The 12,992-nt window shown below is 38.8% G+C and overlaps 2 protein-coding genes across 3 annotated transcripts in view; one reads left to right on the top strand and one right to left on the bottom strand.

Annotated features, from left to right (window-relative positions):
• uggt2 (UDP-glucose glycoprotein glucosyltransferase 2) overlaps window positions 1–6,514 on the bottom strand; it is a 46,072-nt gene extending 39,558 nt beyond the window's left edge. For both annotated transcript variants that reach the window (XM_044366107.1, XM_044366108.1), the window contains exons 1-6: window positions 6,408–6,514; window positions 4,785–4,949; window positions 3,421–3,503; window positions 3,148–3,278; window positions 1,186–1,298; window positions 808–985 (exon numbers count right to left, since the gene is read on the bottom strand). In XM_044366107.1, coding sequence (XP_044222042.1) covers window positions 808–985; window positions 1,186–1,298; window positions 3,148–3,278; window positions 3,421–3,503; window positions 4,785–4,909 — 630 coding nt within the window. In that variant the 5' untranslated portion in view covers window positions 4,910–4,949; window positions 6,408–6,514. The remainder of the gene's footprint in view (window positions 1–807; window positions 986–1,185; window positions 1,299–3,147; window positions 3,279–3,420; window positions 3,504–4,784; window positions 4,950–6,407) is intronic.
• Window positions 6,515–8,574: 2,060 nt separating this feature from the next.
• Window positions 8,575–12,992, top strand: part of hs6st3b (heparan sulfate 6-O-sulfotransferase 3b) — a 63,876-nt gene continuing 59,458 nt past the window's right edge. Inside the window, exon 1 of the mRNA XM_044366896.1 lies at window positions 8,575–9,889. Within this exon, the coding sequence (XP_044222831.1) occupies window positions 9,345–9,889 (545 nt within the window). The 5' untranslated portion in view covers window positions 8,575–9,344. The remainder of the gene's footprint in view (window positions 9,890–12,992) is intronic.

Consider the following 12,992-nt stretch of genomic DNA (forward strand, 5'->3'; position numbering starts at 1 on the left):
AACCTAATAACCTGGGGAAGGATACGTTAAAAGGGTAGCTAACTAATGAGAAAAGGAAATACCCTGCTGAAATTGTGTCACTTGCTAAAGGTATGAGTTAAAGGGTGCTAGTGTTATTCTGTATTTTTCTTATTGTCAAAACATCCCATTAAAAGACCAAAACCAACATAGTATTAGTCTATCTCTCAATGCTTTAAGATTTTCCTTCCCTGTCTGTGGCACTCAGCCCTAAGCCAGTTCAATCCTGCTTAAGACATAAATCTTTAAAAACAGGTCACAAATCTTCATTTTTTGGTAATTTCCTCAAACAGCTGGGCACTGTGGATTTTAGCAAATGTTATGAAACCAAGTGAACAGTACATTTGTTAGGGGCTTTTTTCAGTCGCAGATTAATACACATTTGGTGTACCAGTGAGTATTTATGGCAATAGGATGGTGTATATGGGACTGACTCAAAATAAACTCTGGTGCCCCATGTTCTTTTTAATGGAGGAACATGTCACTCAGTGCAGCAGTGTGGCTCAGTTATGTGTTTTATTTGTTTTCTGACAACAATGGATGTCACTGGGATGGCACAGAGGAATAAGTTATATAAAGCTTTGGCTGCACAGGCAATACTTGTCAGTTAGATCCATTTGTTGTTGGTTTTGGTTTGTTCATGGGTTTTGTTCACAATAAGAAATATATAGAGTATTGCCAGCTTTAACCTTTTAAAACTTAACAGAGCAGAACAGCAAGAACAGCAGAACATTATTAATTAGAAAGGCAATTGGTCAGTAGAACATAATTTTAATCATTGTTGCTCACCGCTACGAAATGCCGCAGTACATATGTGAGAGTCCCCTCTTCAGCCTTCTCTGACAGCACCTTATGAAAGGACGTAAACTTCTTGGTTCCAATCTCAGCGTAAAGGATCACAACTGGCACGTCTGTTTTATTGACTCCTGGATATGTGTGATCATTCTTGTATAAATATGGTTTTGGCCTGCAAGCATTTGGAAATGTTGTTAAAGACATTTCAGAGATAAAATATTTCGTATCAACAACATTTCTAAAATCATGTGTTCACAGGCAAAATGCAGTCAGCCAAAGCATTAAAGACTGAGATTCCAATAGTGAATTAACTTTGAAAACTTTGAAATCCAGTTTATCCACAGAGGAGAAGACAATGTCATTCTGAGTTACCTGCCTGCAGCTGCCTTCAGGAGCTTCTTAATGTCCTTCGTACTGCAGCTATGTTGACCATGGATGGAGACAAAGGCAGGACAAGCCTGAGGTGGAGGTTCATCACTGGCTATCTGTTAAGAGAAGGCAGGACAGGAATGTTTTATTATACACCAATTACAACACTAATGCTAATGCACTAATGTAAAATATGTGTGATCACGGCAATGTAATGCAATCTGGATTTAATAAAACACAACAAGGCAGGTCTATAATAACAAAAATCTGGCATCACCCCCTTCCTCTTCAGCGTGGGCCAAAGTTAACCAAAGTTAATCAGTCACTTCACTCATTTATTCTGAATATTTTAACTGTGTTGTTTGTAATATTGTTTAAGCAAACATTTTTACGAGGCTAAGAACAAGTGCAATTACCACACCAATTTACACTGTGCGGCACAACACTTCATTTCCCCTGCAAGGGCCATTACTCACCTAAATGTTTAGCACATTTCAAAATGAAAGAAATTCATCAACCAGTGCATCACTATCAACAAAATGAAGTTCTCCCTATCATTACTAAAAACAAGACAATCAAAATGATAAGGAATTGTGAACACGGCACGCAGTGAAAATGTATTTCTTTATTTCATTTGTCATTCAGACTTTGCAGTCACCTAATAATAAAGTCAAATTTCATGTAAAGCCCACCTGAGTATCTATTAAAACTTACATCATATAAACACCAGTTTGAATAAAAATGGTCTCTCGACATGTATGTAACATATATACAGGATGTAATTAATAGTAAAATAAAATATAAAATCCAAAAACTGAAGCTGTTGTGGCATTGGACAGTTAATCACTTTCTATTCAAACACTCCTGCCTTTCTAGCCAGAGTATTTCACCTGCCTCCCGTCTCACATTTGCTCACTGTAGGCAAAAATGCTTTCAGCCTCTGCTGTAATGTTCTCACATTGAGCATCCATTACATGTTCAGCTTCTCTGTCTCTTCCCTGTCTTCTCTGTCCACTTTTCCCTTACCAAACCATCATGAATCTATACACCTCTTCCTCTTGCATGAGCAGGATATTGTCCCTCTCTGATGTCTGCCATTTCCATACTCTAGGACAGTGGTACCTAAAACTCCCTTGCAGTATAATTATGCTTAAGAAATGACACTCAACTAGTTGCACATGTAAACTAGATTTGACAACATGTGAAAAAAAATTTCAGAATGAACTTAACGAATCTCAAAATCCATCTGTTATCAGCTCTTTTGGCATTTTTAATTATTAAACATTTATGTATGACAGGTTATGACAGAATGTAGAATATTTTTGCATATAAGGTTTTACACCATGAGCATGTTGATAAATGCATCTGAAAGTAATATAAAATGCAATTAAATCGATTTTGATCGCCAACGCCAACTCTGTTTGTCGCTGGATCAATTCAAGATAATTGTCCTATACATTTGAATTCTGTGAGAACCGAATGACAAATACAACCACTGTTGTGAGAAAATTAGTTATTGATGTGGAGTATTTCACACGGTGTTTTGAGAATAATGACTGGATTGTGCCAAAACAGCGGAGATGTAAGTAAAGACTGCAGAGCACCCTCGGTCAAGATTAGGGTAAACATACAATGGCTGTGTCCACAATCACTACCGGAAACACTATATGTACTGTCCGCCATTGAGTGTGTAAATGTATGTACTATATAGTGCCCTAAATTAGACCACATGAAACAACAAAGGTCCATGGCATCTACACTCTTTTCTGCTAACAAATCTGAACTTACTGCTCACTTTAAGGCATCCATTTTACACAAGTAACGAATGAATAAACAAGGGATTATTAGAGATACAGCAAAAGTAAGAACCTTTAACAGGAAATGGACCTGGCTCTCCATATGTCCAGGCTGCCAGTGAGAAAGCATTACAATAGTCCACTTCACACTCTTTTGATCACACCATACCTGCTGGGATGCATGAACAGCTGGTGAGTAGGACCGCGAGGCCAGAGCAAATTTGAGGAGATTAAGTTGAAGATCTGTGAGGAACTGGCCCGCCTTCTTAATGATCAAATTGTAGTACGAGCGGACAGACTCTGTGAGACACAACAACATTAGTAACATGATGCTTTTTAGAAGTGAAGGACAACTGAAGTGGTGCGAAATTATTTAAAATGTGTTATAATATACACCAATTACACCTCTACGATCAATGTAATGGCTTGGTTTCAAACATACCTCCTTGCTTGTATACAGTCAGCTCTTTCACAGTGTCAACAAACTGCCAGAATTTCTCATTTCCATCTTCTCCAATAAACTCGCTGCACAGAGAAAAGTGAAATCAAATATTATCGGACAACATTATTCAGTAATAACAGTGTTGTGAGTAACAATGCCAAACATTAAGAGCTACAGATCACATAATAAATCTATATGATCTGATTATAACTGAAGCATCACACAGACATTACGGGCTTACAGTATGCGTTGATGACAATATGAATATTTTTAACCAAAAAATCACATCTAAAAAGTAAATGTAAATGTCAAATGTAAATTTCACATAACACTGTAAATAGAAAACAGTGTTTCCCTCATGTTGAACGCTTTGGGGTGTCAGCAGTAAATTAATGGATATTTGGGGTTATTTCTGGCATCAAAAAAAAAGATTGTTTTTGTCTGGCGGGGGTTCTCGTTGGTCTGGCGGCCTGCCAGGCCTGTAAAATTATAGGGGAAACACTGGAAAACTTTATACATAAGGTATTAATAGTGTTACAATAGGCCTTTTTATGGAAGACATTAAGACATGTAACAGTACGAAATGCACAGGTGTAAATAATTAAATTAACGATGGCTAAATTACATTTAGCTGCTTCAGTTTCAGGGTCCTGTGAAGGTGCATGCCTATATTTACTATCACATAAGCATGGCTTACTGCAGCACTTGAATAGAACATTATAATCAGTAACACATGTGTTTCCTACTATGTCAAGTCAAAGGCCTATAGATGGGTGGCAAAACATCTCTTTTTTTAAAAACTGATATTTCCGCAGTTAGGAAAGCACTGACACATCCTCCTAGAGAGTTTGGCTGCTATTAAAGTCAATTGTGAATCATTTAAGGGCACTTATTTAAAGAACTGCAATGCCTTCTTGGATAGAATCTGTAATTTTGACAGGTACAAGTAAATTTAAGAAGCATTTTTCCCAAAAATGGATGTTTTGGGAATTACTCTCTTCAGTTTTTTCCGACCTCTACAATGTGAGACTGTCCTCTTTATTTTTTGTTAGGAATTTTGGGGAGTTTACCTTCTAAATTAAAAGCTAACACATGGTGGGTATTTTATGGGCTGATTCCAGTACTTTTAGACTCATGAGAAAATAAATGATTCAGTAGCCATAATTTTATTCCTGGAATTATGCTGAGGGCTTTGCAACAGCCTTTGGATCTTCATGCTGGAAAATAAAATTTACAAAAATATAGCTGAACAATTATCTAAGTAAAAAAATATGAAAATTTGATGTCAAGTCCAGATTTTCTGAGGGGGCCAGTTTAAGCAGATGTGTCCAGATGTGCATGTCCAGGGGATGAGTAGTATGTACCTTGTCTCCAGGAGGAAAGGCGTCATGTTCCACTTGGCTTTAAGACTGGCAGTGACGCCTTTGGGTGCTGATATGACGTGCTGTATGTTCAGCAGCAGCAGTGACATCACAACAGCGTTCCTCATCGTCTCCACGTAGCATTAAACCTGCAGAGGTAGAGAGAGTCTGACAGAAAGGGAGAAATTACTCCTCATTCTGGGGGGAAAGAAAGAATGTGCAGTGTTGGCTGTCACTTCCTGCCACAACAAAAGAGACAACCAGCAGGACAGACATACAGACATACCGACATTTATAAATGTACTGGTATTTACCATATTCTACTTAATGTCACCATCTCCTTTTGTTTTTGTTTATGTTATTTATAGAGTACAGGCTATTTTATATTATCCATGTAATTAACATCTCTTTATTATCAGTAATTTTTATTTTGTTATCTATATAATAGTGACTGTCTTGTATTATCCCTACTAACATCTCTTTATTTTATTATCTGTAGAATAATACTTGCATTGTTTTTGTTTGTCTTACATTGTTAAAGTCACATTGAAATTGTACCAATATTAACTTGATTCTATATATTACTTACATATATATATATATTACTTTATTTCATTTATTTATTTCATTGTCTATTTTATTCTAAAAAAAAATAAGATAAGCTCATTCTGTATTAGTTCCACAACGGGGAAATTTGCATTGTTACAGCAGCAAAGGTGACAGTGCACTAACAAGAAGCATCAGTTAAAAAGCAAGATATAATGAATAAGTAAACAGTAAAAAAGCAAAATATAATAAGTAGACAGACTGAATGGTTGAATTCTCATTATTGCACATAGAAAATATTGATATTGCACAGTTTAATATACACTGATATTGCACATGAGTGAATTGTCAGATTCTGGAGACGGTGTTGTAAAGTCTGACAGCAGCATTCACATTGTTTTTGTTCATTTCAGTCCTTAACATTGTCTTTCATAATTGTAACTGTGCTTTGGCAACACACGTCAAATGCCATGCCAATAAAGCCAAATGAATTGAACTGACTGGAGTCGAATTGAATACTTCAGCGCAGTGAACTGAATTGCAGTGAATTGAAATGAACTGCAGTGAAGTGAAGTGAAGTCAAGTGGAGTGAAGTCAAGTGAAGGCAAGTGAAGTGTCAGCGCAGTTCCTCCGCCTTTGATACATACTAGTCGGTTGAACTATATTGAACTGAACTGGAGTGAAGTGAAGTGGCAGTACCTTCGCCTTTGATAGCTGCCAGTTAGTGCCACGTAGTGACTCTAAGTTACTCTGTCGACCACAACACAACACTGGCACGCACACAAGTCTGAAAAACAACTCATTCGACGTTACGGAAGGTGTCGAAAAATCACGTCGAGCTGTTAGATGAACGTGTTAACAAACGACCAGCAGAGTCACACACAAAACACACTAAAGTCAACTTAACGGTAGCATATAAGTAAACAGCGTGACGTGATGAAGACGGTACAGTAAGTTACCGTCATTAGACAGAGTCGATAACGGTCGCTTGTTATAAACATGGCGCGTTAACAGTGTGCATTATAAGTATAAGTTTACAAGTACTGTTGGTAGCTGTGTTGCCAAAAATATGTCCCTCACCCCGTTGCTGGTGGTGACCGCTTCTGGCAGATATTTTTCTGGTTATTTTGGGCAGCTGCTAACAGCTAGCGGGTTGCCGGGGTTGCAGCGTACCGGACCGGGGTGGCTCCAGCTGGCCGTTATTCATATGTGAAACAACCGCAAGAGTAAAAATAATAGTGGCGCATGTAATTGTTTTTAGGAGCAGTCTGTCACATTATATACACGAACAAGGGAAAACACTGGTGTGAAATTAAATAAAAAAATGCTGGTATAATGTGAATTTATTCTGGCACAGCGGTAGCCACCTAAAGAGACTGACCCTGCAGCTCAAACATTTTGCCACCAAACCAGCAAACAGAGTAGAGTTGAACCTATGAGTTGAGCACTGAACATCACTGGAGTGAATGAGTGAGTGTAAAAAACTGTGTAGGCAGATATTTACAGCTCCGTGGGTTACACTGGTTACACTATATAAAATATGTAATGATTACACTGTTTCAATATGTTTATGATGAGCCAATGTTAAGATGTAGCCTATATAACTTGTCTATGTAGTGTTATAACTGCAGTGTTATAACTGAACAAATAATGATAATAACAACAACAATAATGATGATAACAATAACAACAATATTGACAGTAATAATAATTGTTTTTATTTTTGTTGATGTTTATATACAGCACTAGTTAGGGCTGGGCAATATGGACGAAATCAAATATCACGATATTTTTGACCACATATCTCAATATCGATATTGCGACCATATTGTAGGGATGATTATTGGTGCTTTCACAAAATAGTTAGACAATGAGATTTTTGATACACCTTCCCATTCCCTAGAATAAGAAAGCGAGTACAAACTTTTTTAGACCCTTTTTACCTCAAACGAAAAACAAACAATACAAAACAATAGTCCCAAATTACAATATCAAACATTTCATTCACTATTATGTTTATATCTCACTTTAATATTTGTTTACTGTTATTTTTGAACATGTTTTTAAATTCACAGTACTACAGTACTACACATTTTACTTCCCTATTCTATCAATTAACAGTTATACATCTATTCTTTATATTTGTCCCAGTCCTTCTTTTTTAAACAAACATATTTTAAAAATACATTTTTGACTGGTACTGTATATCTGTATATCAATCCATTAGTCAAAATTAAAGGGCTAGTCCAGCAATTTAGTATCAGACTTCCATAAAGTTGATTGATTTGCAAGAGACAAATGAAAAAGGATGGTCAAAATGAATACAGCAGGCTCTGAGATAGTTCTACTTTATGTTTATTATCGTTGAGGTGTACAAAATATTAGAAACACTTTTCAATGTAATGCACTCCAGTACACCACCACCTGGCAATGTCAACAAAAACTGAAAATGTATAAGCTTCGTAAAAGTAGAACTTACAGCAGAGTTGTTGTATTGGATTGCATTAGATTACACAGGTGTTCCTAATAAAGTGCTCAGTGAGTGTATATGCATCAACAACGCTTGATCCTACAGTTTTCATAATTCAACTATATAGCAACTTTTATACATGCCTGGTAAAATGCTCACATCATGGACGTCTAATCCCCCGATGACATCATCTGAGCTATTTTCTCTGACAAGACAAAGCTCCCACAGAGCCACAGAGTAGTATTTCTCATTAAGAGCAAACTGATCCCCATTTATAAAATTGGTGGATTGTCCCTTTAAGCCTATGTTTGGTAGGTTCATGCGAGGTTTTCTCTATTTCATACCTATTGAAAACTCTGGGAGTATTGGAAGTTGGTCAGTATTTATGATATTTTTTGAATGAATTATCAGTTATTTAAAAAAAAACACTTATACAGCACAAGGTTACTTAAGTATAGGTTTAATTGGAAGAAGTAATTAGAAAATAATGAGTGTGTAGTCTAAAATTACACACAAGCTACATAAATGATAGATATTAGATGTGTGACGTTGCAGTGGAGACAGCAGCTTTCACTTTTAATTGCTTCTCCTTAAGAGCACTGTCTTTTTAACATTTATTCTGCATTAAACTGGGCTATTTAAAAAGCTATATCCTTACACTTGCAACTACAGGCTGGGAGCAGAGTGGTAGTGCTATCTCTTTAATCATCAAAGGTCACAGCTGATGAATGCGCCTCAAAAAGTTACAGTAGATTTGGTATTTATATGCGGTTAAATCTCCATGTTGTTTCTGTTCTGTGTCCCTGTGGGCTTCTGGCTTTGCACTGTGTTAAACAAGATTATGGGATGGACGGGATGGGATGTAAGAGCTTTCCCAGCCCAACCGCGACAAGAGCATAACGCATACTATTTGTCGGCTCGGATGCAGCAGCATCCTCTCAAAAGCACTGCTTCAGCACAGTCGGTCAGACCGCCTCAACCCCGCCGAGGATGCTGTAGGATGCTGCCGGTTCAGAGGATTCAGCCCAGCAGCCCGAGTCGAGCGCTTTCTGCTGAAATAAGTATATTACCTAAATGAACCCCACTGTGATTTAGACCGGGATCGGTACCAGAAAGAGAGAGGGGGGTAAAAAAAAAAAAAAAAAAAAAAAAAAACTACAAACTCTCATCGGCTGCCTCATTTTCAACTTGACATCCAAGCATGGGAGACGTCGGCACGGATGCGTCTCGTTTTAGAAGTTGGACAGCCAAAACATTTTTAATGCCATGACTCTTGACTTTGGACGAGATTTCCAGCGCAGTGCAGACGGCGTGCAGCATTTCACAAACGAGAAGGTGCAGCATTTTAGAAACCGAAAGGTGGACTTTTCCTTCTGTCCAGATGATGCGTCTGTGGAGGGTGTTATCTGATCAACATGTGGCACTCAGCCTGAATAATAGACACCTTTAGTCCACCTGAGGCATGGAGGGATATTGATTCCTAAAAGAACCCCCGTGGGTGCTACTTATTATTCAGAGTAATGAAATGAAGACACTATCTTGATATAATGGATGATAAATCCAGTAAGCTCATCTTGGTTCCTATTTTAGCTGTCCTTTTTGTTATGATAGGTTACCAGTATATATGTCCCGCTGGAAGCAATTCGTGCCACTTTAAGACTGGGGAGAAATTAAGAGGGGTAAGCCTACTTTCCACTCCGTATCAGGACAGCGATGATTTTTACAGAGATCAGGACCTGGAGGACGACAGCCCTCCAAAACTACCGTCCAAATTCAACTTCACCGAGAGAGACCTCGATAGACACGTGGAGTTCAACATCAAAGGGGACGACGTGATAGTGTTTCTGCACATCCAGAAGACCGGAGGAACCACTTTTGGGAGGCACTTGGTGAGGAATATTCGCTTGGAGCAGCCGTGCGACTGTAAGCCAGGGCAGAAGAAATGCACATGTCACCGGCCAGGGAAGGAAGAATCGTGGCTCTTCTCCCGGTTCTCTACTGGATGGAGCTGCGGGCTGCACGCAGACTGGACCGAGCTGACGAACTGTGTACCTGGCATTATGGATAAGAAGGAGGCCGAGAGGAATAGAAGGTACATGACTTTATGTGTGTGTGTGTGTGTGTGTGTGTGTGTTTGTGTGTGTGTGTGTGTGTGTTTGTGTGAATGAACAGGCATGCAAAAAACCCATGATTCATTCAAAATAGAACTTAAATTTTATCCTTGTGCAAGTATGCATAACCTACTTGCACAATAATTTCTAAGCATTATACTAAGTTGCATTGGCAGATCATCTGTTTTTTCCCCCTCTTCTTTTATATTTTGCATGCTCGGGCAGGCAGAGTGGGGAAACATTTCACTGCCATTGTATCATGTGTATGTGATAAATAAATCTTTCCCACTACTTTGAACGGTGGTGGAATATGCACAGGGTGGGATATGTGCTCCCCCCCCCAGCCCCCACCTCCCCTGTGGTCTCCCCTCCTGCAGAATAGTTTAGTCTGCTTTTCTCTAATCAGTGTATAGTCACACATTTGACCTTCATGGTGAGCTTCCACAAGCAAAAGACACTGATTATAAAATGGCAAATAATTGCAACCAATCAGCAAGCAATCAGTGACTTGTGGGAGATTGGTGTGTATGCGTAAGTGTGTGAGGTCATGGGAAAATGGAATGGTATAAACTGCCAAAACATTTAGCATAGTTTTTTTTTTTAATACTTTGCATGTCCCACCGACGTATAAACCTCTTGGCTGTCTTTGTTCTTTTTTGTCCACGTCAGTCCCTCACAATGAGCTTCTTCCTGCCCAGCTGTACCATTGAGGTTATTCTCCCTATCTGTGCCATTAAGCGATTGTACTGAACCCATTCACAAGATCCCCTTTTCACAATTTCAATGATGTTGTTTGTGAGTGCACAGTCCAAATGTTCCAGCACCCTGCGGTGATTTAATTATCACTGGATCAAAGCTCCAATCGCACCTTTTTTCTGAGAGTTTTAATGAAGCACACACACTCTGAATCCATAAGGATAAATTAAAGGGCAAGTGACGGATTTCCTTCACTGGCTTTTCATTGCTCTGGGTGTCCATCTATGTCCATTAAGATGTCTAAAGTTTGGGTGTGTTGTACTCGAACCCCGACCCATGCACCACTACACACAACTGGCCCTGTATCCTTGGCCTTTGTGTCTCGGTGTGATGTATCTTTGTCCATTTGAGGTGTTCTTAATGGTTTACATAACTAGTGCACTACTGTGCCATTTTATCTCAGGATTGAGTTCAAATGATCATGTTTGGTTTGGTAGTTGCTCAGAAATTATCTTGAGAAGAAAAGCAAAGCAGAAGCAGTTAATTTAAAATGCATTATCTCCCCAATATTTTCTTCTGTAATTGCAGTAGAAATGACTTTTGCAATTGTACTAATGTAATAGAGATTCAGTACAATTACTAAACTGGAACATCGTAATGAACGAGTCACTGCATATGTGTGTGTGTGTGTGTGTGTGTGTTTTCACTCAGCAGAATAGATGTGCGCTTTATTCAGCACACTTACACTATTGTTATTGCAGTCATTGCTTCTTTAAATTGCATTAGAGATTAGCTTATTCATTAAAAGACACATTAAAACTCTATCAGTCAGATTTATACTCTTAAACATAGCTGCACATGTGTATCAGATAGAAAAAGCAAGCACAAGCTGCGTTTTTGAACTGTGGAGAATCTCCTTCTCTGTTTTGAAAGATGCAATCATACACCCAAGTACAAGAACATGAGCACATGATTTATTTCTGCTGTGCCAAGTGTTTCCTTTACTCAGAAAAGTGCTCACTGGACGCGACAGCTCTTCATTTCACAGCTGCAGCATCTATTCTGCACTTACAGTCCTCTCATCCCTTGTTCTTTAGTGGGCTCCCGCAGCATCTATTCTGAGATTATTCTGCCTCTGTCTCAACCAAGACTGTTGGCAGACACATTATGTTAGACTCCCTCACTAACCAGACACTGCAAATGGCACATTTACTAAGTGAGATGACTAATAGTATTATGTAAATTTCATCTTCATAATCATTTTGTGTATGAGCAATGCCTTAATTAAAACATTTTAAATGATATAAGGTCAAAGAAGAGAAAAAAAAGGCCCCTTGCACAGTAAAATACATCATTTGCAAAATCAACATAATAATCCACTTGTTACAAATATCTTTTCTCCACCTAAGGGTGCAATGGGGAATACCAATCATATATCACTGCCAAATTCAGATGGCGTGCCTTTTTTTTTTTTTTTTTTTTTTGCAGCTGAGAGCCTCTCAGATTGAGTGGCTGTCTCTCTGCAGTCCCAGTCATTCACGTTGCCAGCTCTTGAGATGGCAGTTAAGGTGGGCCCAGGTGGGTGGCGATGGCATTGCCTTGCATGGTGTTGTGTGGCCTTTTCAGCAGGGCAGGGCGTGCTGCACGGTGAGCCAGCCGTGCGGCCCGGGAAAGGTCAGGCGTGTCACACTGGATCAGTGTGCGTGTCCTGCGGCGCGGCTCCTCTGGAGTGTGCTGTCAGTCAGGGGAGAAATGGAGCAGGCAGGCAGGCCCTGCTCTCTTCAGGGGCTTTTTTTGGAGAAACATACCTCTAAGTGCTGACTTTTAAGTTGCTTTGTAGAGAGTGCGGCGGTGTTACCTTGTCTGCTGAATGAAGATGGCTTGTTGAGTAGGTTGTTTTCCTCGCAGGTGATTTCAGACACCTGCAAAGAGGAGAACTGCTAGAATTATTTCTGATTATTACATGCTCATTAGCTAACTGTTTGCTGTGTGGAAGCTATATTCAATGTGACGCTGGGGCACAAAATAAGGAGCGGGTTTTCAAAATGTATGTTTTACCAATGCATAAAACTTGTAGGTTGATTGTAGGTCAGTATTGTATAACATTTAAGGTTGCTTCCCATTGAAGTAGCTTACTTTATGCTGTTTTTCACTGCAATATAATCCCATAAATTTCCATCCTAGTGCTGCCAGGACATCTGTCACTGAGATTAAAAAACAACAACAACAACAGCAGCGCAGCTTTATTGTTACTGCTGCAGGTCTGAGGTCAGGAAATCTGATTATTAAACATACAGCCTGAAGTCCTTAAAGTGATGCATACAATATACTCCTTTAATAAATCAGTGGTCAAGAGCAATTATCCATGTATGAATGTATGCATTATCA

This window comes from Thunnus albacares, chromosome 11, assembly GCF_914725855.1.
Source record: "Thunnus albacares chromosome 11, fThuAlb1.1, whole genome shotgun sequence".
Classification (NCBI taxonomy): Eukaryota; Metazoa; Chordata; class Actinopteri; order Scombriformes; family Scombridae; genus Thunnus; species Thunnus albacares.